The sequence below is a fragment of the Oncorhynchus tshawytscha genome, unplaced genomic scaffold, assembly GCF_018296145.1.
Source record: "Oncorhynchus tshawytscha isolate Ot180627B unplaced genomic scaffold, Otsh_v2.0 Un_contig_4380_pilon_pilon, whole genome shotgun sequence".
NCBI classification, from domain to species: domain Eukaryota; kingdom Metazoa; phylum Chordata; class Actinopteri; order Salmoniformes; family Salmonidae; genus Oncorhynchus; species Oncorhynchus tshawytscha.
Genome location: NW_024609686.1, coordinates 77,501 through 99,977, shown reverse-complemented (window position 1 = coordinate 99,977; position 22,477 = coordinate 77,501). Strand labels below are relative to the sequence as shown.

At 44.0% G+C, this 22,477-nt stretch overlaps 1 protein-coding gene across 1 annotated transcript in view; it reads right to left on the bottom strand.

Moving 5' to 3' along the window:
• Positions 1–1,748: 1,748 nt before the first annotated feature.
• The window catches only part of LOC121845484 (leucine-rich repeat-containing G-protein coupled receptor 5-like), a gene marked incomplete at its 5' end in the record, with an annotated part of 92,168 nt that continues 71,439 nt past the window's right edge, over positions 1,749–22,477 (bottom strand). The window contains 5 exon segments of the mRNA XM_042316949.1: positions 1,749–3,265; positions 3,592–3,665; positions 3,852–3,994; positions 20,499–20,618; positions 21,469–21,540. Coding sequence (XP_042172883.1) covers positions 2,189–3,265; positions 3,592–3,665; positions 3,852–3,994; positions 20,499–20,618; positions 21,469–21,540 — 1,486 coding nt within the window.

The following is a 22,477-nucleotide window of genomic DNA, read 5'->3' as shown; positions in this document are numbered from 1 at the left end:
GCATATTCTAAACAAGGAAAACAGATTGTCACAGTATAATGTACACAAATGAACAGGCACGTAAGTGCAACCTCACACACACACACACACACACACACACACACACACACACACACACACACACACACACACACACACACACACACACACACACACACACACACACACACACACACACACACACACACACACACACACACACACACACACACAGTGTAGACACACACAGTGTGGCATATGTGACCAAATGTAATTGGCGCCGTTGTTGCTGAAGGAGAATGTTGTGACATGGCAGTCTTAGCTGGTGTCTCACAAGGTCACCACACTTTAACACCAAGGATCGATAGATGACAAGACCCAACACACACACACGCACACACACACACACACACACGCACACACACACACACACGCAACACACGCACACACACACACACACACACACACACACACACACACACACACACACACACACACACACACACACACACACACACACACACACACACACACACACACACACACACACACACACACACACACACACACACACACACACGCAAACACACACACACACACACACACACACACACACACACACACACACACACACACACACACACACACACACACACACACACACACACACACACACACACACACACACACACACACACACACACACACACACACACACACACACACACACACACACACACACACACACACAAACACACACACGCACACACACGCAAACACACACACACACACACAAACACACACACACACACACGTTTAAACTCAAATGATGTGTTTTATCTTAGGGATCTATCGGAAATAAAAACTGAATGCAAAGCGATGCAGTGTGGAATTTCCTCTTCCTCCTCCTCCTCCTCCTCCTCGTCCTCGTCAGGGCCGACATATTATAGAGTCAAGTACCTTCATTAAAAGAGAGCACGGCCACTGCGTTGGTGTACATATGATGATCGGAAACTGTTCATGACTGTGTTCATAACATAATCAGTTGTGCTTCTGTCCGGCATCAAGCTGCCAGGCTGGGATTTACACATAGCTGGTACAGACAGACAGACAGATAGAGAGACATGAATACCAGGACAATGGGAGTCTATCTATCTCTATATCAGAGTTCTGATTCAGACAGATAGAGAGACATGAATACCAGGACAATGGGAGTCTATCTAGCTCTATATCAGAGTTCTGATTCAGACAGATAGAGAGACATTAATACCAGGACAATGGGAGTCTATCTGATTCAGACAGACAGATAGAGAGACATGAATACCAGGACAATGGGAGTCTATCAGAGTTCTGATTCAGACAGATAGAGAGACATGAATACCAGGACAATGGGAGTCTATCTAGCTCTATATCAGAGTTCTGATTCAGACAGATAGAGAGACATGAATACCAGGACAATGGGAGTCTATCTAGCTCTATATCAGAGTTCTGATTCAGACAGATAGAGAGACATGAATACCAGGACAATGGGAGTCTATCTAGCTCTATATCAGAGTTCTGATTCAGACAGATAGAGAGACATGAATACCAGGACAATGGGAGTCTATCTAGCTCTATATCAGAGTTCTGATTCAGACAGACAGACAGATAGAGAGACATGAATACCAGGACAATGGGAGTCTATCTATCTCTATATCAGAGTTCTGATTCAGACAGATAGAGAGACATACCAGGAATACCAGGACAATGGGAGTCTATGGGAGTCTAGCTCTATATCAGAGTTCTGATTCAGACAGATAGAGAGACATTAATACCAGGACAATGGGAGTCTATCTAGCTCTATATCAGAGTTCTGATTCAGACAGATAGAGAGACATTAATACCAGGACAATGGGAGTCTATCTATCTCTATATCAGAGTTCTGATTCAGACAGATAGAGAGACATGAATACCAGGACAATGGGAGTCTATCTAGTTCTATATTAGAGTTCTGATTCAGAGGAGAGCCATGGCGGCCATTTTGTGTCCTGTTCCTGTCCATGTAGCAGTGGCCTTGTTTCTTCATCCTTCCTCTCTGGCTACATGTACTGCTCTAACACAGTCTGTGTCTGTGTGTAGGGGGTTGATCTAGGGCATGGGGTACTGGGGGTAGAACCCAGAGCCCTGCAGCCCTGGGAGTAAAAACAGTGAAGCCTGAACGCTAGTCTGCCTAGCGACAGGGGATGAAGGCAAACGGAGGGTGGTGTGCCTCGGCGCTGGGTTGCTGCCCTGCCCCCCTAGACTCCTCCTCCTCCTCTGACACCCCGAAGGTGACCAGGGCCTGCGTGGAGTCACATGACTGTTTCTCGGCGTCCTCCGAGTTGAGCGAGATGAGGCTGAGTCGGCGGGGTCTGCTGAGGTGCAGGGCGCCGCGAGTCCTTCTGTGGAGCAGGCCCAGGTCCTCTCTGAAGTGAGGGTTGAAGAGGACGTAGAGTAGAGGGTTGAGGCAGGCTGGGAGAGGAACCACCACTAGAAGCACTGACTTCACCACCTCAGGCCCTACCGAGGGCAGTTTCAGCAGGGAGGAGAAGGAGAGGAAGGCTACAGGGAAGTAGAGGAGACAGTTGGTGAACAGCAGCCAGGCCACGTGACGGATCATGGAGCAGTCCCACAGGTTGTCCGGCTCTCCTTTCTCCAGGCTGCAGTAGAGGCGGGCGTATGTGACGGTCATGATGAGATAACATAGGGAGTTGACCAGGACTAGAGCCACCATGAAGCCCAGAGAGGAGGGCTCTTCGTAGGGCATGGGGAGACAAATGGAGGAGACTCCGTAGTCCCCCAGCAGGGGGAGCAGGGTGATAGCCAGGCCCAGAAGGAAACACAAGGCGGCCACCAGCCTCAGCGTGCCCGTCGAAGTCTTCCCCTCGGCGGCCTTGCCTCTCCGTATCGACAGCCCCCTCTCCAGGGCGGCCACAGTCAGTAAGAAGATACTGGTTTCAGAAGCGAAGATGGAGACGAAGCCGGTCAGCTTGCAGCCCGTGCTGCTCTCCCAACGCGCCCCGTAGCGGCCGAAGCTGCCGAAGGTCAAGGCATCGACGGTGGCCAGCGTGGCAGACCACAGCCCCATCAGACTGTTTACCAGAGCCAGCAGGCCAATCAGCAGCTTCACAGCGGACAGGAAGGACGGGGAGAGAAAGATGGAGACCATCACCAGTGTGTTGCAGACCAGGGAGAGAGTAGCAATGACCCACACACCAACACGGATCAACCAGCTGCCAAACAGGTGGTGGCAAGGACGGAACGGACCTGGGGAGGGACAGATCAATCAATAAACCAGTCAATCAATCAACCAGTCAATCAATCAACCAGTCAATCAATCAACCAGTCAATCAATCAACCAGTCAATCAATCAACCAGTCAATCAATCAACCAGTCAATCAATAAATAATTAAATCAGTCAATCAATAAATCATTCAACCAGTCAATCAATAAATCATTCAACCAGTCAATCAATAAATCATTCAACCAGTCAATCAATAAATCATTCAACCAGTCAATCAATAAATCATTCAACCAGTCAATCAATAAATCATTAAATCACTCAATCAATCAATGTATGAACCATGTTAATCAAGGTGATGGGGAACACTGGACAGTGTGGTGGGATTTGGGCTCATCATCAAAGTCCAACAGAAAGTCCTCGTGGTCTTAAATCAAATCAAAGGTTATATCTAGATTATCAAGACGTTTCATAGGAACTGAAAATGAGTCACTGTTTCTGTCAGGAGGCATATTAGCGACACACCATGTATCCTTACAACAAGTATCTGAAGTGGTATCCCCATTCCCTTTTAATGGGGCAGTGTACTATCTGGGGTTGTTTGAGAACACACCTTGGTTAGACAAGATGCCCTCCCTCCTCCCGAAGTCGTCCTTCCCGTTGTGGTTATTGTCTCTGTCCCAGGGAGAGGAGTGTTTCTCACAGGAGACGAAGGCACAACACTGGAAGGCATAGGGCAGCTCCATCACCCTACACAGAGAGAGAGACATACCAGACATACAACATACCAATTAGGATCTGGAGAGAGAGAGAGAGACATACCAGACATACAACATACCAATTAGGATCTGGAGAGAGAGACATACCATACAACATGGGGTTAGGATCTGGAGACACATACCAGACATACAACATACCAATTAGGATCTGGAGAGAGAGACATACCAGACATACAACATACCAATTAGGATCTGGAGAGAGAGACATACCAGACATACAACATACAATTAGGATCTGGAAGAGAGACATACCAGACATACAACATACCAATTAGGATCTGGAGAGAGAGAGAGAGACATACCAGACATACAACATACCAATTAGGATCTGGAGAGAGAGACATACCAGACATACAACATACCAATTAGGATCTGGAGAGAGAGAGAGACATACCAGACATACAACATACCAATTAGGATCTGGAGAGAGAGACATACCAGACATACAACATGACAATTAGGATCTGGAGAGAGAGACATACCAGACATACAACATGACAATTAGGATCTGGAGAGAGAGAGAGAGACATACCAGACATACAACATACCAATTAGGATCTGGAGAGAGAGACATACCAGACATACAACATGACAATTAGGATCTGGAGAGAGAGACATACCAGACATACAACATGACAATTAGGATCTGGAGAGAGAGACATACCAGACATACAACATACCAATTAGGATCTGGAGAGAGAGACATACCAGACATACAACATACCAATTAGGATCTGGAGAGAGACATACCAGACATACAACATACCAATTAGGATCTGGAGAGAGAGACATACCAGACATACAACATACCAATTAGGATCTGGAGAGAGAGAGAGACATACCAGACATACAACATACCAATTAGGATCTGGAGAGAGAGAGAGAGACATACCAGACATACAACATACCAATTAGGATCTGGAGAGAGAGACATACCAGACATACAACATGCCAATTAGGATCTGGAGAGAGAGACATACCAGACATACAACATACCAATTAGGATCTGGAGAGAGAGACATACCAGACATACAACATACCAATTAGGATCTGGAGAGAGAGAGAGAGACATACCAGACATACAACATACCAATTAGGATCTGGAGAGAGAGAGAGAGACATACCAGACATACAACATAGCAATTAGGATCTGGAGAGAGAGAGAGAGACATACCAGACATACAACATACCAATTAGGATCTGGAGAGAGAGACATACCAGACATACAACATACCAATTAGGATCTGGAGAGAGAGACATACCAGACATACAACATACCAATGAGGATCTGGAGAGAGAGACATACCAGACATACAACATGACAATTAGGATCTGGAGAGAGAGACATACCAGACATACAACATACCAATTAGGATCTGGAGAGAGAGACATACCAGACATACAACATACCAATTAGGATCTGGAGAGAGAGAGAGAGACATACCAGACATACAACATACCAATTAGGATCTGGAGAGAGAGACATACCAGACATACAACATACCAATTAGGATCTGGCTAAAAATACTTGAATCAGTCATAGAGCCCATTGCCCTTTATGGTTGTGAGGTCTGGGGTCCGCTCAACAAACAAGATTTCACAAAATGGGACAAACACCAAATTGAGAGTCTGCATGCAGAATTCTGCAAAAATATCCTCCGTGTACAACGTAGAACACCAAATAATGCATGCAGAGCAGAATTAGGCCGATACCCACTAATTATATAAATCTAGAAAAGAGCCGTTGAATTCTACAACCACCTAAAAGGAAGCGATTCCCAAACCTTCCATAACAAAGCCATCACCTACAGAGAGATGAACCTGGAGAAGAGTCCCCTAAGCAAGCTGGTCCTGGGGCTCTGTTCAAAAACACAAACACACCCTACAGAGTCCCAGGACAGCAGCACAATTAGACACAACCAAATCATGAGAAAACAAAAAGATAATTACTTGACACATTGGAAAGAATTAACAAAACAACTGAGCAAACTAGAATGCTATTTGTCCCTAAACAGAGAGTACACAGTGGCAGAATACCTGACCACTGTGACTGACCCAAACTTAAGGAAATCTTTGAGTATGTACAGACTTAGTGAGCATAGCCTTGCTATTGAGAAAGGCCGCCGTAGACAGACATGGCTCTCAAGAGAAGACAGGCTATGTGCACACTGCCCACAAAATGAGGTGGAAACTGAACTGCACTTCCTAACCTCCTGCCCAATGTATGACCATATTAGAGACACATATTTCCCTCAGATTACACAGATCCACAAAGAATTTGAAAACAAACCCAATTTTGATAAACTCCCATATCTACTGGGTGAAATTCCACAGTGTGCCATCACAGCAGCAAGATTTGTGACCTGTTGCCACGAGAAAAGGGCAACCAGTGAAGAACAAACACCATTGTGAATACAACCCATATTTATGCTTATTTATTTTCCCTTGTCTACTTCAACGATTTGTACACTGTTAAAACACTGTATATATATATATATATATATATAATATGACATTTGTAATGTCTTTATTCTTTTGAAACTTCTGTATGTGTAATGTTTACTGTTCATTTTTATTGTTTATTTCCCTTTTGTATATTATCTACCTCACTTGCTTTGGCAATGTTAACACATGTTTCCCCTGCCAATAAAGCCCCTTGAATTGAATTGAGAGAGAGAGAGAGAGAGAGAGAGAGAGAGAGAGAGAGAGAGATACAGTTGAATCTGGAAGTTTACATACACTTAGGTTGGAGTCATTAAAACTCAATGTTAACACATGTTTGAATTGAGAGAGAGAGAGAGAGAGAGAAAGAGAGAGAGAGAGAGAGAGAGAGAGAGAGAGGCGGAGAGAGAGAGTCATCCTACAAGAAACATGGTTTAAAGGAGACGGACCCAATGGTTGCCCTCTAGGTTACAGAGAGCTGGTCACAGCCAGCAAACTACCAGGTGTGAAATGAGGAAGAGACAGGGGGAATGTTAATTTGGTATAGAGCAGACCTAACTCACTCTATTAAATTGGTCAAAACAGGAACATTTTACATCTGGCTTGAAATTCAAAAGGAAATGATCTCAACAAAGAAAAATGTCATCCTGTGTGTTACCTATATCCCTCCAATAGAATCCCCATACTTTAATGAAGACAGCTTCATCCTGGAGGGGGAAATCAACCATCAACAACCTATATCCCCCCACTAGAATCCCCATACTTTAACGATGACAGCTTCTTCATCCTGGAGGGGGAAATCAACAATCAACAACCTATATCCCTCCAATAGAATCCCCATACTTTAACGATGACAGCTTCTTCATCCTGGAGGGGGAAATCAACAATCAACAACCTATATCCCTCCAATAGAATCCCCATACTTTAACGATGACAGCTTCTTCATCCTGGAGGGGGAAATCAACAATCAACAACCTATATCCCTCCAATAGAATCCCCATACTTTAACGATGACAGCTTCTTCATCCTGGAGGGGGAAATCAACAATCAACAACCTATATCCCTCCAATAGAATCCCCATACTTTAACGATGACAGCTTCTTCATCCTGGAGGGGGAAATCAACAATCAACAACCTATATCCCTCCAATAGAATCCCCATACTTTAACGATGACAGCTTCTTCATCCTGGAGGGGAAATCAACAATCAACAACCTATATCCCTCCAATAGAATCCCCATACTTTAACGATGACAGCTTCTTCATCCTGGAGGGGGAGATCAACAATCAACAACCTATATCCCTCCAATAGAATCCCCATACTTTAACGATGACAGCTTCTTCATCCTGGAGGGGGAAATCAACAATCAACAACCTATATCCCTCCAATAGAATCCCCATACTTTAACGATGACAGCTTCTTCATCCTGGAGGGGGAAATCAACCATTTCCAGGCTCAGGGACATGTACTAGTCTGTGGTGACCTAAATGCCAGAACCGGACAAGAACCTGGCACCCTCAGCACACAGGGGGACAAACACCTGCCTGGAGGTGACAGCATTCCCTCCCACATATGCCCCCCTAGGCACAACTATGACAACATAACCAACAAAAACGGGTCACAACTCCTGCAGCTCTGTCGCACGCTGGGTATGTACATAGTCAGTGGTAGCCTTCGAGGGGACTCCTACGGTAGGTACACCTACAGCTCTGTCAGACACTGGGTCTGTACACAGTCAGTGGTAGCCTTCGAGGGGACTCCTACGGTAGGTACACCTATACCTTGTCTTTTGGCAGTAGTACTGTAGACTACTTTATCACTGACCTCAACCCAGAGTCTCTCAGAGCGTTCACAGTCAGCCCACTGACACCCCTATCAGACCACAGCAAAATCACAGTCTACTTAAACAGAGCAATACCCAATCATGAGGCATCAAAGCCAAAGGAACTGAGTAACATTAAGAAATGCTATAGATGGAAGGAATGCAGTTTGGAAACCTACCAAAAAACAATTAGGCAACAACAAATTCAATCCCCTTTAGACAATTTACTGGGTAAAACGTTCCACTGTAATAGTGAAGGTGTAAACTTAGCAGTAGAAAATCTTAACAGTATATTTGACCTCTCAGCCTCCGTATCAAATCTAAAAATCTCAAATAGAAAACCGAAGAAAATTAACAACAATGACAAATGGTTTGATGAAGAATGCAAAAATCTAAGAAAGAAATTGAGAAACCTGTCCAACCAAAAACATAGAGACCCGGAAAACCTGAGTCTACGCCTTCACTATGGTGAATCACTAAAACAATACAGAAAGACACTACGGAAAAAGAAGGAACAGCATGTCAGAAATCAGCTCAATGTAATTGAAGAATCCATAGACTCTAACCACTTCTGGGAAAATTGGAAAACACTAAACAAACAACAACACGAAGAATTATCTATCCAAAATGGAGATGTATGGGTAAACCACTTCTCCAATCTTTTTGGCTCTATAACAAAGAATAAAGAGCAAAAACATATACATGATCAAATACAGATCTTAGAATCAACTATTAAAGACTACCAGAACCCACTGGATTCTCCAATTACATTGAATGAGTTACAGGACAAAATAAAAACCCTCCAACCCAAAAAGGCCTGTGGTGTTGATGGTATCCTCAATGAAATGATCAAATATACAGACAACAAATTCCAATTGGCTATACTAAAACTCTTTAACATCATCCTTAGCTCTGGCATCTTCCCCAGTATTTGGAACCAAGGACTGATCACCCCAATCCACAAAAGTGGAGACAAATTTGACCCCAATAAATACCGTGGAATATGCGTCAACAGTAACCTTGGGAAAATCCTCTGCATTATCATTAACAGCAGACTCGTACATTTCCTCAATGAAAACAATGTACTGAGCAAATGTCAAATTGGCTTTTTACCAAATTACCGTACAACAGACCATGTATTCACCCTGCACACCCTAATTGACAACCAAACAAACCAAAACAAAGGCAAAGTCTTCTCATGCTTTGTTGATTTCAAAAAAAACCTTCGACTCAATTTGGCATGAAGGTCTGCTATACAAACTGATGGAAAGTGGTGTTGGGGGTAAAACATACGACATCATAAAATCCATGTACACAAACAACAAGTGTGCGGTTAAAATTGGCAAAAAACACACAAATTTCTTCACACAGGGTCGTGGGGTTAGACAGGGATGCAGCTTAAGCCCCACCCTCTTCAACATATATATCAACGAACTGGCGCGGGCACTAGAGAAGTCTGCAGCACCCGGCCTCACCCTACTAGAATCCGAAGTCAAATGTCTGCTGTTTGCTGATGATCTGGTACTTCTGTCACCAACCAAGGAGGGCCTACAGCAGCACCTAGATCTTATGCACAGATTCTGCCAGACCTGGGCCCTGACAGTAAATCTCAGTAAGACCAAAATAATGGTGTTCCAAAAAAGGTCCAGTCACCAGGACCACAAATACAAATTCCATCTGGACACTGTTGCCCTAGAGCACACAAAAAACTATACATACCTTGGCCTAAACATCAGCGCCACAGGTAACTTCCACAAAGCTGTGAACGATCTGAGAGACAAGGCAAGAAGGGCATTCTATGCCATCAAAAGGAACATAAATTTCAACATACCAATTAGGATCTGGCTAAAAATACTTGAATCAGTCATAGAGCCCATTGCCCTTTATGGTTGTGAGGTCTGGGGTCCGCTCACCAACCAAGACTTCACAAAATGGGACAAACACCAAATTGAGACTCTGCACGCAGAATTCTGCAAAAATATCCTCCGTGTACAACGTAGAACACCAAATAATGCATGCAGAGCAGAATTAGGCCGATACCCACTAATTATCAAAATCCAGAAAAGAGCTGTTAAATTCTATAACCACCTAAAAGGAAGCGATTCCCAAACCTTCCACAACAAAGCCATCACCTACAGAGAGATGAACCTGGAGAAGAGTCCCCTAAGCAAGCTGGTCCTGGGGCTCTGTTCACAAACACACCCTACAGAGTCCCAGGACAGCAGCACAATTAGACCCAACCAAATCATGAGAAAACAAAAAGATAACTACTTGACACATTGGAAAGAATTAACAAAAAACAGAGCAAACTAGAATGCTATTTGGCCCTACACAGAGAGTACACAGCGGCAGAATACCTGGCCACTGTGACTGACCCAAAATTAAGGAAAGCTTTGACTATGTACAGACTCAGCGAGCATAGCCTTGCTATTGAGAAAGGCCGCCGTAGGCAGACATGGCTCTCAAGAGAAGACAGGCTATGTGCTCACTGCCCACAAAATTAGGTGGAAACTGAGCTGCACTTCCTAACCTCCTGCCCAATGTATGACCATATCAGAGAGACATATTTCCCTCAGATTACACAGATCCACAAAGAATTCGAAAACAAATCCAATTTTGAAAAACTCCCATATCTACTGGGTGAAATTCCACAGTGTGCCATCAAAGCAGCAAGATTTGTGACCTGTTGCCACGAGAAAAGGGCAACCAGTGAAGAACACGCACCATTGTAAATACAACCCATATCTATGCTTATTTATTTTATCTTGTGTCCTTTACCATTTGTACATTGTTAAAACAGTGTATATATATATATAATATGACATTTGTAATGTCTTTATTGTTTTGAAACTTCTGTATGTGTGATGTCTACTGTTAATTTTTATTGTTTATTTCACTTTATATATTATCTACCTCACTTGCTTTGGCAATGTTAACACATGTTTCCCATGCCAATAAAGCCCTTGAATTGAATTGAATTGAATTGAGAGAGAGAGCACAGTAGAGAGAGAGAGAGAGAACATATATATATAGAGATATATCTTCAACATATATATCAACGAATTGGCGAGGGCACTAGAAAGTCTGCAGCACCCGGCCTCCCCTGCTAGAATCCGAAGTCAAATGTCTGCTGTTTGCTGATGATCTGGTGCTTCTGTCACCAACCAAGGAGGGCCTACAGCAGCACCTAGATCTTATGCACAGATTCTGTCAGACCTGGGCCCTGACAGTAAATCTCAGTAAGACCAAAATAATGGTGTTCCAAAAAGGTCCAGTCAGAGGACCACAAATACAAATTCCATCTAGACACTGTTGCCCTAGAGCACACAAAAAACTATAGATACCTTGGCCTAAACATCAGCACCACAGGTAACTTCCACAAAGCTGTGAACGATCTGAGAGACAAGGCAAGAAGGGCATTCTATGCCATCAAAAGAAACATAAATTTCAACATACCAATTAGGATCTGGCTAAAAATACTTGAATCAGTCATAGAGCCCATTGCCCTTTATGGTTGTGAGGTCTGGGGTCCGCTCACCAACCAAGACTTCACAAAATGGGACAAACACCAAATTGAGACTCTGCACGAGAATTCTGCAAAAATATCCTCCGTGTACAACGTAGAACACCAAATAATGCATGCAGAGCAGAATTAGATACCCACTAATTATCAAAATCCAGAAAAGAGCTGTTAAATTCTACAACCACCTAAAAGGAAGCGATTCACAAACCTTCCATAACAAAGCCATCACCTACAGAGAGATGAACCTGGAGAAGAGTCCCTAAGCAAGCTGGTCCTGGGGCTCTGTTCACAAACACAAACACACACTACAGAGCCCCAGGACAGCATCACAATTAGACCCAACAAATTATGAGAAAACCAAAAGATAACTACTTAACACATTGGAAAGAATTAACAAAAAAACAGAGCAAACTAGAATGCTATTTGGCCCTACACAGAGAGTACACAGCGGCAGAATACCTGACCACTGTGACTGACCCAAAATTAAGGAAAGCCTTGACTATGTACAGACTCAGTGAGCATAGCCTTGCTATTGAGAAAGGCCAGTCAGAGAGAGACAGGCTATGTGCTCAGATTAGAGAGACATATTTCCCTCAGATTACACAGATCCACAAAGAATTTGAAAACAAATCCAATTTTGAAAAACTCCCATATCTACTGGGTGAAATTCCACAGTGTGCCATCACAGCAGCAAGATTTGTGACCTGTTGCCAGAGAGAGAACAGTGAAGAACAAACACCATTAGAATACAACCCAGTCCTTTAGCCATTTGTACATTGAGAACACTGTATATATATATAATATGACATTTGTAATGTCTTTACTGTTTTGAAACGTCTGTATGTGTAATGTTTACTGTTAATTTTTGTTGTTTTTCACTTTATATATTCACTTTGTATGTTGTCTACAGTAGAGTAGAGAGAGAGACAGTAGAGAGAGAGAGAGAAGAGAGAGAGAGAGAGAGAACAGTAGAGAGAGAGAGAAGAGAGTAGAGAGAGAGAGACAGAACAGTAGAGAGAGAGAGAGATAACAGAGAGAGAGAGAGAGACAGTAGAGAGAGAGAGAAGAGAACAGTAGAGAGAGAGAGAGAAGAGAGAGTAGAGAGAACAGTAGAGAGAGAGAGAGAGAACAGAGATAGAGAGAGACAGAACAGTAGAGAGAGAGAGAGAACAGAGAGAGAGAGAGAGAGAGAACAGTAGAGAGAGAGAGAGAGAGAGAGAGAGAGAGAGAGAGAGAGAGAACAGTAGAGAGAGAGAGAGAGAGAGAGAGAGAGAGAGAACAGAGAGAGAGAGAGAGAGAGACAGTAGAGAGAGAGAGAGAGAGAGAGAACAGTAGAGAGAGAGAGAGAGAGAGAAGAGAGAGAGAGAACAGTAGAGAGAGAGAACAGTAGAGAGAGAGAGTAGAGAGAGAGAACAGTAGAGAGAGAGAAGAACAGTAGAGAGAGAGAGAGAGAGAGAGAGAGAGAACAGTAGAGAGAGAGAACAGTAGAGAGAGAGAGAACAGTAGAGAGAGAGAGAGAACAGTAGAGAGAGAGAGAGAAGAGAACAGTAGTAGAGAGAGAGAACAGAGAGAGAGAGAGAGAACATTAGAGAGAGAGTAGAGAGAGAGAGAGAGAGAACAGTAGAGAGAGAGAGAGAGAGAGAGAGAGAGAGAGAGAGAGAACAGTAGAGAGAGAGAGAACAGTAGAGAGAGAGAGAGAAAGAGAGAGAGAGAACAGAGAGAGAGAGAACAGAGAACAGTAGAACAGTAGAGAGAGAACGAGAGAGAGAGAGAGACAGAACAGTAGAGAGAGAGAGAGAACATTAGAGAGAGAGAGAGAGAGAGAACAGTAGAGAGAGAGAGAGAACAGAGAGAGAGAGAGAACAGTAGAGAGAGAGAGAGACAGAGAGAGAGAGAACAGAGAGAGAGAGAGAACAGAGAGAGAGAGAGAGAGAGAGTAGAGAGAGAGAGAACAGTAGAGAGAGAGAGAACAGTAGAGAGAGAGAGAGAACAGTAGAGAGAGAGAGAGAGAGAGAGAGAGAGAGAGAGAGAGAACAGTAGAGAGAGATAGAACGAGAGATAGAGAGAGACAGAACAGTAGAGAGAGAGAGAGAACATTAGAGAGAGATACAGAGAACGAGAGAGAGAGAGAACAGTAGAGAGAACAGCAGAGAGAGATGGAGAGAGAACAGTAGAGAGATAGAGAGAGAGAACAGTAGAGAGAGAGAGAGAGAGACAGTAGAGAGAGAGAACAGTAGAGAGAGAGAGAGATAACAGTAGAGAGAGAGAGAGAGAGAGAGAGAGAGAGAGAACAGTAGAGAGAGAGAGAACAGTAGAGAGAGAGAGAGAAAGAGAGAGAGAGAGAGAGAGAGAGAACAGTAGAGAGAGATAGAACGAGAGATAGAGAGAGAGAGAACAGTAGAGAGAGAGAGAGAACAGTAGAGAGAGAGAGAGAGAGACAGTAGAGAGAGAGAACAGTAGAGAGAGAGAGAACAGTAGAGAGAGAGAGAGAGAGAGAGAGAGAGAGAGAACAGTAGAGAGAGAGAGAACGAGAGATAGAGAGAGACAGAACAGTAGAGAGAGAGAGAGAACATTAGAGAGAGATACAGAGAACGAGAGAGAGAGAGAACAGTAGAGAGAACAGCAGAGAGAGATGGAGAGAGAACAGTAGAGAGAGAGAGAGAGAACAGTAGAGAGAGAGAGAGAGAGAGAGAGAGAGAGAGAGAGAGAGAGAGAGAGAGAGAGATAACAGTAGAGAGAGAGAGAGAACAGTAGAGAGAGAGAGAGAGAGAACAGTAGAGAGAGAGAGAGAGAAGAGAGAGAGAGAACAGTAGAGAGAGAGAGAGAAGAGAGAGAGAGAACAGTAGAGAGAGAGAACAGTAGAGAGAGAGAGAGAACAGTAGAGAGAGAGAGAGAACAGTAGAGAGAGAGAGAGAACAGTAGAGAGAGAGAGAGAGAGAGAGAGAACAGTAGAGAGAGAGAGAACAGTAGAGAGAACAGCAGAGAGAGATGGAGAGAGAACAGTAGAGAGATAGAGAGAGAGAACAGTAGAGAGAGAGAGAGAGAGAGAGCACAGTAGAGAGAGAGAGATAACAGTAGAGAGAGAGAGAGAGAGAACAGTAGAGAGAGAGAGAGAACAGTAGAGAGAGAGAACAGTAGAGAGAGAGAGAGAACAGTAGAGAGAGAGAGAGAGAACAGAGAGAGAGAGAGAGAGAACAGTAGAGAGAGAGAACAGTAGAGAGAGAGAGAGAGAACAGTAGAGAGAGAGAGAGAACAGTAGAGAGAGAGAGAGAGAGACAGTAGAGAGAGAGAGAGAGACAGTAGAGAGAGAGAGAGAACAGTAGAGAGAGAGAGAGATAACAGTAGAGAGAGAGAGAGACAGTAGAGAGAGAGAGAGAGAGTAGAGAGAGAGAACAGTAGAGAGAGAGAACAGTAGAGAGAGAGAACAGTAGAGAGAGAGAGAACAGTAGAGAGAGAGAGAGAGAACAGTAGAGAGAACAGCAGAGAGAGAGAGAGAGAGAGAACAGAGAGAGATAGAGAGAGAGAACAGTAGAGAGAGAGAACAGAGAGAGAGAGAGAGAGAGACAGAGAGAGAGAGAGATAACAGTAGAGAGAGAGAGAGAGAGAGAGACAGTAGAGAGAGAGAGAGAACAGTAGAGAGAGAGAACAGAGAGAGAGAGAGAGACAGTAGAGAGAGAGAGAGAGAGAACAGTAGAGAGAGAGAGAACAGTAGAGAGAGAGAGAGAGAACAGTAGAGAGAGAGAGAGAGAGAAGAGTAGAGAGAGAGAGAGAGTAGAGAGAGAGACAGTAGAGAGAGAGAGAGAACAGAGAACAGTAGAGAGAGAGAGAGAGAACAGTAGAGAGAGAGAGAGAACAGTAGAGAGAGAGAGAGAGAGAACAGAGAGAGAGAGAACAGTAGAGAGAGAGAACAGTAGAGAGAGAGAGAGACAGTAGAGAGAGAGAGAGAGAGAGAGAGAGAGAGAGAGAGAGAGAGACAGTAGAGAGAGAGAGAGAGAGTAGAGAGAGAGAGAGAGACATTAGAGAGAGAGAGAGAGAACATTAGAGAGAGAGAGAGAGAGAGAGAGAGAGAGAGAGAGAGAGAGAGAGAGAGAGAGAGAGAGAGAGAGAGAGAGAGAGAGAGAGAGAGAGAGAGAGAGAGAGAACAGTAGAGAGAGATAGAGAAAGAGTCAGTCAACACAACACAACACGTAAGGCATAGGGCAGCTCCATCACTCTACAGACAGACAGAAGAGACTAAACACAATGCTACCACCACGCTTAACTGTTATTTAAGTACCGACTGACATGCAACTTAACAGAAATAAATCACCAACTGTTTATCCAGAATTTAAATTGCAGTGATGTATGACATCATACAAATATGTAAGTCTTGGAGTTCCTAGAGGAAGGGATGTAAATGTTGACTAACTGAGGAGGCTGTAACTATGGCCTGGATAAATCATGTTTTATTGGTTGGTCCTTCAACTGTAACTATGGCCTGGGTAAATCCTGTTTTATTGGTTGGTCCTTCAACTGTAACTATGGCCTGGATAAATCATGTTTTATTGGTTGGTCCTTCAACTGTAACTATGGCCTGGATAAATCATGTTTTATTGGTTGGTCCTTCAACTGTAACTATGGCCTGGATAAATCATGTTTTATTGGTTGGTCCTTCAACTGTAACTATGGCCTGGATAAATCCTGTTTTATTGGTTGGTCCTTCAACTGTAACTATGGCCTGGATAAATCATGTTTTATTGGTTGGTCCTTCAACTGTAACTATGGCCTGGATAAATCCTGCTTTATTGGTTGGTCCTTCAACTGTAACTATGGCCTGGTTAAATCCTGTTTTATTGGTTGGTCCTTCAACTGTAACTATGGCCTGGATAAATCATGTTTTAATGGTTGGTCCTTCAACTGTAACTATGGCCTGGATAAATCCTGCTTTATTGGTTGGTCCTTCAACTGTAACTATGGCCTGGATAAATCCTGCTTTATTTGGTCCTTCAACTGTAACTATGGCCTGGATAAATCCTGTTTTATTGGTTGGTCCTTCAACTGTAACTATGGCCTGGATAAATCATGTTTTATTGGTTGGTCCTTCAACTGTAACTATGGCCTGGTTAAATCCTGCTTTATTGGTTGGTCCTTCAACTGTAACTATGGCCTGGATAAATCCTGCTTTATTGGTTGGTCCTTCAACTGTAACTATGGCCTGGATAAATCATGTTTTATTGGTTGGTCCTTCAACTGTAACTATGGCCTGGATAAATCATGTTTTATTGGTTGGTCCTTCAACTGTAACTATGGCCTGGATAAATCATGTTTTATTGGTTGGTCCTTCAACTGTAACTATGGCCTGGATTGGTTGGTCCTTCAACTGTAACTATGGCCTGGATAAATCATGTTTTATTGGTTGGTCCTTCAACTGTAACTATGGCCTGGATAAATCATGTTTTATTGGTTGGTCCTTCAACTGTAACTATGGCCTGGATAAATCATGTTTTATTGGTTGGTCCTTCAACTGTAACTATGGCCTGGATAAATCCTGTTTTATTGGTTGGTCCTTCAACTGTAACTATGGCCTGGATAAATCCTGCTTTATTGGTTGGTCCTTCAACTGTAACTATGGCCTGGATAAATCATGTTTTATTGGTTGGTCCTTCAACTGTAACTATGGCCTGGATAAATCCTGTTTTATTGGTTGGTCCTTCAACTGTAACTATGGCCTGGATAAATCCTGTTTTATTGGTTGGTCCTTCAACTGTAACTATGGCCTGGATAAATCATGTTTTATTGGTTGGTCCTTCAACTGTAACTATGGCCTGGATAAATCCTGCTTTATTGGTTGGTCCTTCAACTGTAACTATGGCCTGGATAAATCCTGCTTTATTGGTTGGTCCTTCAACTGTAACTATGGCCTGGATAAATCCTGCTTTATTGGTTGGTCCTTCAACTGTAACTATGGCCTGGTTAAATCCTGCTTTATTGGTTGGTCCTTCAACTGTAACTATGGCCTGGTTAAATCCTGCTTTATTGGTTGGTCTTTATTGGTTGGTCCTTCAACTGTAACTATGGCCTGGTTAAATCCTGCTTTATTGGTTGGTCCTTCAACTGTAACTATGGCCTGGATAAATCATGTTTTATTGGTTGGTCCTTCAACTGTAACTATGGCCTGGATAAATCATGTTTTAAACTGTAACTATGGCCTGGATAAATCATGTTTTATTGGTTGGTCCTTCAACTGTAACTATGGCCTGGATAAATCCTGTTTTATTGGTTGGTCCTTCAACTGTAACTATGGCCTGGATAAATCCTGCTTTATTGGTTGGTCCTTCAACTGTAACTATGGCCTGGATAAATCCTGTTTTATTGGTTGGTCCTTCAACTGTAACTATGGCCTGGATAAATCCTGTTTTATTGGTTGGTCCTTCAACTGTAACTATGGCCTGGATAAATCCTGCTTTATTGGTTGGTCCTTCAACTGTAACTATGGCCTGGATAAATCCTGCTTTATTGGTTGGTCCTTCAACTGTAACTATGGCCTGGATAAATCATGTTTTATTGGTTGGTCCTTCAACTGTAACTATGGCCTGGTTAAATCCAGCTTTATTGGTTGGTCCTTCAACTGTAACTATGGCCTGGGTAAATCCTGCTTTATTGGTTGGTCCTTCAACTGTAACTATGGCCTGGATAAATCATGTTTTATTGGTTGGTCCTTCAACTTGGCCTGGGTAAATCATGTAACTATGGCCTGGGTAAATCATGTTTTATTGGTTGGTCCTTCAACCTATGGCCTGGGTAAATCCTGTTTTATTGGTTGGTCCTTCAACTGTAACTATGGCCTGGGTAAATCCTGTTTTATTGGTTGGTCCTTCAACTGTAACTATGGCCTGGGTAAATCCTGTTTTATTGGTTGGTCCTTCAACAACTATGGCCTGGACTGTAACTATGGCCTGGATAAATCCTGTTTTATTGGTTGGTCCTTCAACTGTAACTATGGCCTGGGTAAATCCTGTTTTATTGGTTGGTCCTTCAACTGTAACTATGGCCTGGATAAATCATGTTTTATTGGTTGGTCCTTCAACTGTAACTATGGCCTGGATAAATCCTGCTTTATTGGTTGGTCCTTCAACTGTAACTATGGCCTGGGTAAATCCTGTTTTATTGGTTGGTCCTTCAACTGTAACTATGGCCTGGATAAATCATGTTTTATTGGTTGGTCCTTCAACTGTAACTATGGCCTGGATAAATCATGTAAATTTTTTATTGGTTGGTCCTTCAACTGTAACTATGGCCTGGATAAATCATGTTTTTATTGGTTGGTCCTCAACTGTAACTATGGCCTGGATAAATCATGTTTTATTGGTTGGTCCTTCAACTGTAACTATGGCCTGGATAAATCATGTTTTATTGGTTGGTCCTTCAACTGTAACTATGGCCTGGATAAATCATGTTTTATTGGTTGGTCCTTCAACTGTAACTATGGCCTGGATAAATCCTGTTTTATTGGTTGGTCCTTCAACTGTAACTATGGCCTGGGTAAATCCTGTTTTATTGGTTGGTCCTTCAACTGTAACTATGGCCTGGGTAAATCCTGTTTTATTGGTTGGTCCTTCAACTGTAACTATGGCCTGGGTAAATCATGTTTTATTGGTTGGTCCTTCAACTGTAACTATGGCCTGGATAAATCATGTTTTAATGGTTGGTCCTTGGTAAAAAAATAAGACCCACTCTGATGGGCTTTAGAGGGTCTATGTTGCACCCTACTTCATGGTGAAGGAGTGTGTATTGATGTGCTGCTCCCTTCCCTACCATGATGTACTAGAAGGGAGTGAGTTGACTGTAGCTAGTCCACGTCCATCATGTAACCTGTTTGTCTGGACTGACATGAACTGGTAAAAGGTTGTCTATTAAAAATAAGGACAGGATGGGGAAAGAAGATCTCCTCCTCCTCCTCCTCCCCCACCTCCTCCTCTTCATCCTCCTCCTCTTCCTCATCATTTTCACCACCATCTCCACCACCACCTAGTGATGTCTAAATACCAGAATTTTGACTTCGATAGTGATACCAGGTTTAGTATTACCATACTTGATACTTGACCGCAAATGAATAAAGTTTTGTTGGCAATGCAATCAGCATACACTGAGTGGACAAAACATTAAGAACACCTTCCTAATATTGAGTTGAACCCCCTCTGGTCCTCAGAACAGCCTCAACTCATCAGGTCATGGACTCTACAAGGTGTCGAAAGCATTCCACTGGGATGCTGGCCCATGTTGACTCCAATGTTCTATTGTCCTCAGAACAGCCTCCATTCATCAGGTCATGGACTCTACAAGGTGTCGAAAGCATTCCACTGGGATGCTGACCCATGTTGACTCCAATGCTTCCCACAGTTGTGTCAAGTTGTCTGGATGTCCTTTGAGTGGTGGGTCATTCTTGATACACACGGTAAACTGTTGAGCGTGAAAACCCGGCAGCATTGCAGTTCTTGACACAACCCTTGTGCTCCTGGCACCTACTACCATACCCCGTTCAAAGGCACTTAAATATTTTGTCTTGCCACTTCACCCTCTGAATGGTACACACACAAAATCCATGTCTCATTTGTCTCCACCACCACCAGCATCACCACACCAAAAGCACCACCACCACCAGCATCACCAAAAGCACCACCACCACCACCCCCAGCATTACTACAGGTACCTCAGTTTGGGAGGCTCTCAGCAGGCAGTAGCTCCTGCAGGTCCTCGTTGCCAGCTAGTTTGAGGTGTGTGAGTCCATGGAGCCCAGATACAGGCAGGTAGGACAACCGGTTGGAAGTAAGATCACTGGGGGAGAGAGAAGGGAGGGGGAGGAAGTGGGAGGGAGAGAGAGAGAGGGAATGAGAGAGAGAGAGAGATAGAGAGAGGGAGAGAGAGAGAGAGAGAGGAGAGAGAGAGGTGGGGGAGAGGGGAGAGAGAGAGAGAGAGAGAGAGAGAGAGAGGAGAAAAGAGGGAGGGGAGAGAGAGAGAGGGGGAGAGGGGGAGAGGGAGCGAGAGGGGGAGAGAGAGAGAGAGAGAGAGAGAGAGAGAGAGAGAGAGAGGAGAGAGAGGGGGAGAGGGAGAGAGAGATCAGGAGAGAGAGAGAGGGAGGGAGGGAGGGAGGGAGGGAGGGAGGGAGGGAGGGAGGGAGGGAGGGAGGGAGGGAGGGAGGGGGAGAAGGGGGGGAAGAGGGGGAGAGGGAGAGAGAGGGGGAGAGAGAGAGAGAGAGAGAGAGGGGGAAGAGGGGGAGAGGGAGTGGGGGGGAGAGAGAGGGAGAGAGAGAGGGGGGAGAGGGAGAGAGAGGAGGAGAGAGAGAGAGGAGAGGGAGGAAGAGGGGGAGAGGGAGGAGAGGGGGAGAGAGAGAGGGGGAGAGAGGGGGAAGAGGGGGAGAGGGAGGAGAGGGGGAGAGAGAGGGGGGAGGGGGAGAGGGGGAGAGGGGGAGAGGGGGAGGAGAGGGGGAGAGAGAGAGGGGGAGAGAGGGAGAGAGAGCGAGAGAGAGAGAGTATGAGAAACACATCATCCGATAACTAAGCAATAGCAATCTAGCAATCATTAATCGAGCAAAACCCTAACTTGATTTAATGGACACATCATCCATTTCCGACTGACTTGAACTCTGCCTGGTTCATATGAATGAATAAAACAGTGGAGGACTCACAGTTTGATGAGGGCAGGCAGACTGGAGAAGGAGAGCGGGTTCAGAGAGGACAGCTTGTTCCAAGCCAGGTCACTGTTCCGAAGGAAGCAGAAAAAAACAGAGACATTTCCTTCAGTTCAGATGTTTCCTTCAGCTCCACTAATCCTGCTGCACCTCAGACGGTTGGATTTACAAGCTGAGAGATCTCCTTCAGTACCATGCTCTGCTGCACCAAGAAGTCATTCCATTCCTTCCTCCTCCTTCCCTAGTAGATTATACCAGACATGTGGCGTATCAATCCCATATTGCCGAAGCAGGTACTTTTAAGGTTAAGTTGATTCACACACGTATCGTCACACGTATCGTCGTCGTTTTGGCGTGTGAGAGGAGAATAGAAGAAGGTATTGATATCGTTTAACCAGATGAGATGAGTTGAGTGAAAACACAAAAGACATAACTAACTCGAGCAGACTGGAAGACAATGAGGGGTCATAGTTCAAACTGTATGTCCAAGAGGGGTCTTAGTTCAAATTGTATGTCCAAGAGGGGTCATAGTTCAAACTGTATGTCCAAGAGGGGCCTTAGTTCAAACTGTATGTCCAAGAGGGGCCTTAGTTCAAACTGTATGTCCAAGAGGGGTCATAGTTCAAACTGTAGTTCAAACTGTATGTCCAAGAGGGGCCTTAGTTCAAAGGGGCCTTAGTTCAAACTGTTCAAACTGTATGTCCAAGAGGGGCCTTAGTTCAAACTGTATGTCCAAGAGGGGCCTTAGTTCAAACTGTATGTCCAAGAGGGTCATAGTTCAAACTGTATGTCCAAGAGGGTCATAGTTCAAACTGTATGTCCAAGAGGGGTCATAGTTCAAACTGTATGTCCAAGAGGGGTCATAGTTCAAACTGAATGTCCAAGAGGGGCCTTAGTTCAAACTGTATGTCCAAGAGGGGCCTTAGTTCAAACTGTATGTCCAAGAGGGGTCATAGTTCAAACTGAATGTCCAAGAGGAGATGGAACTTGGAGAATTGCTGTTCAC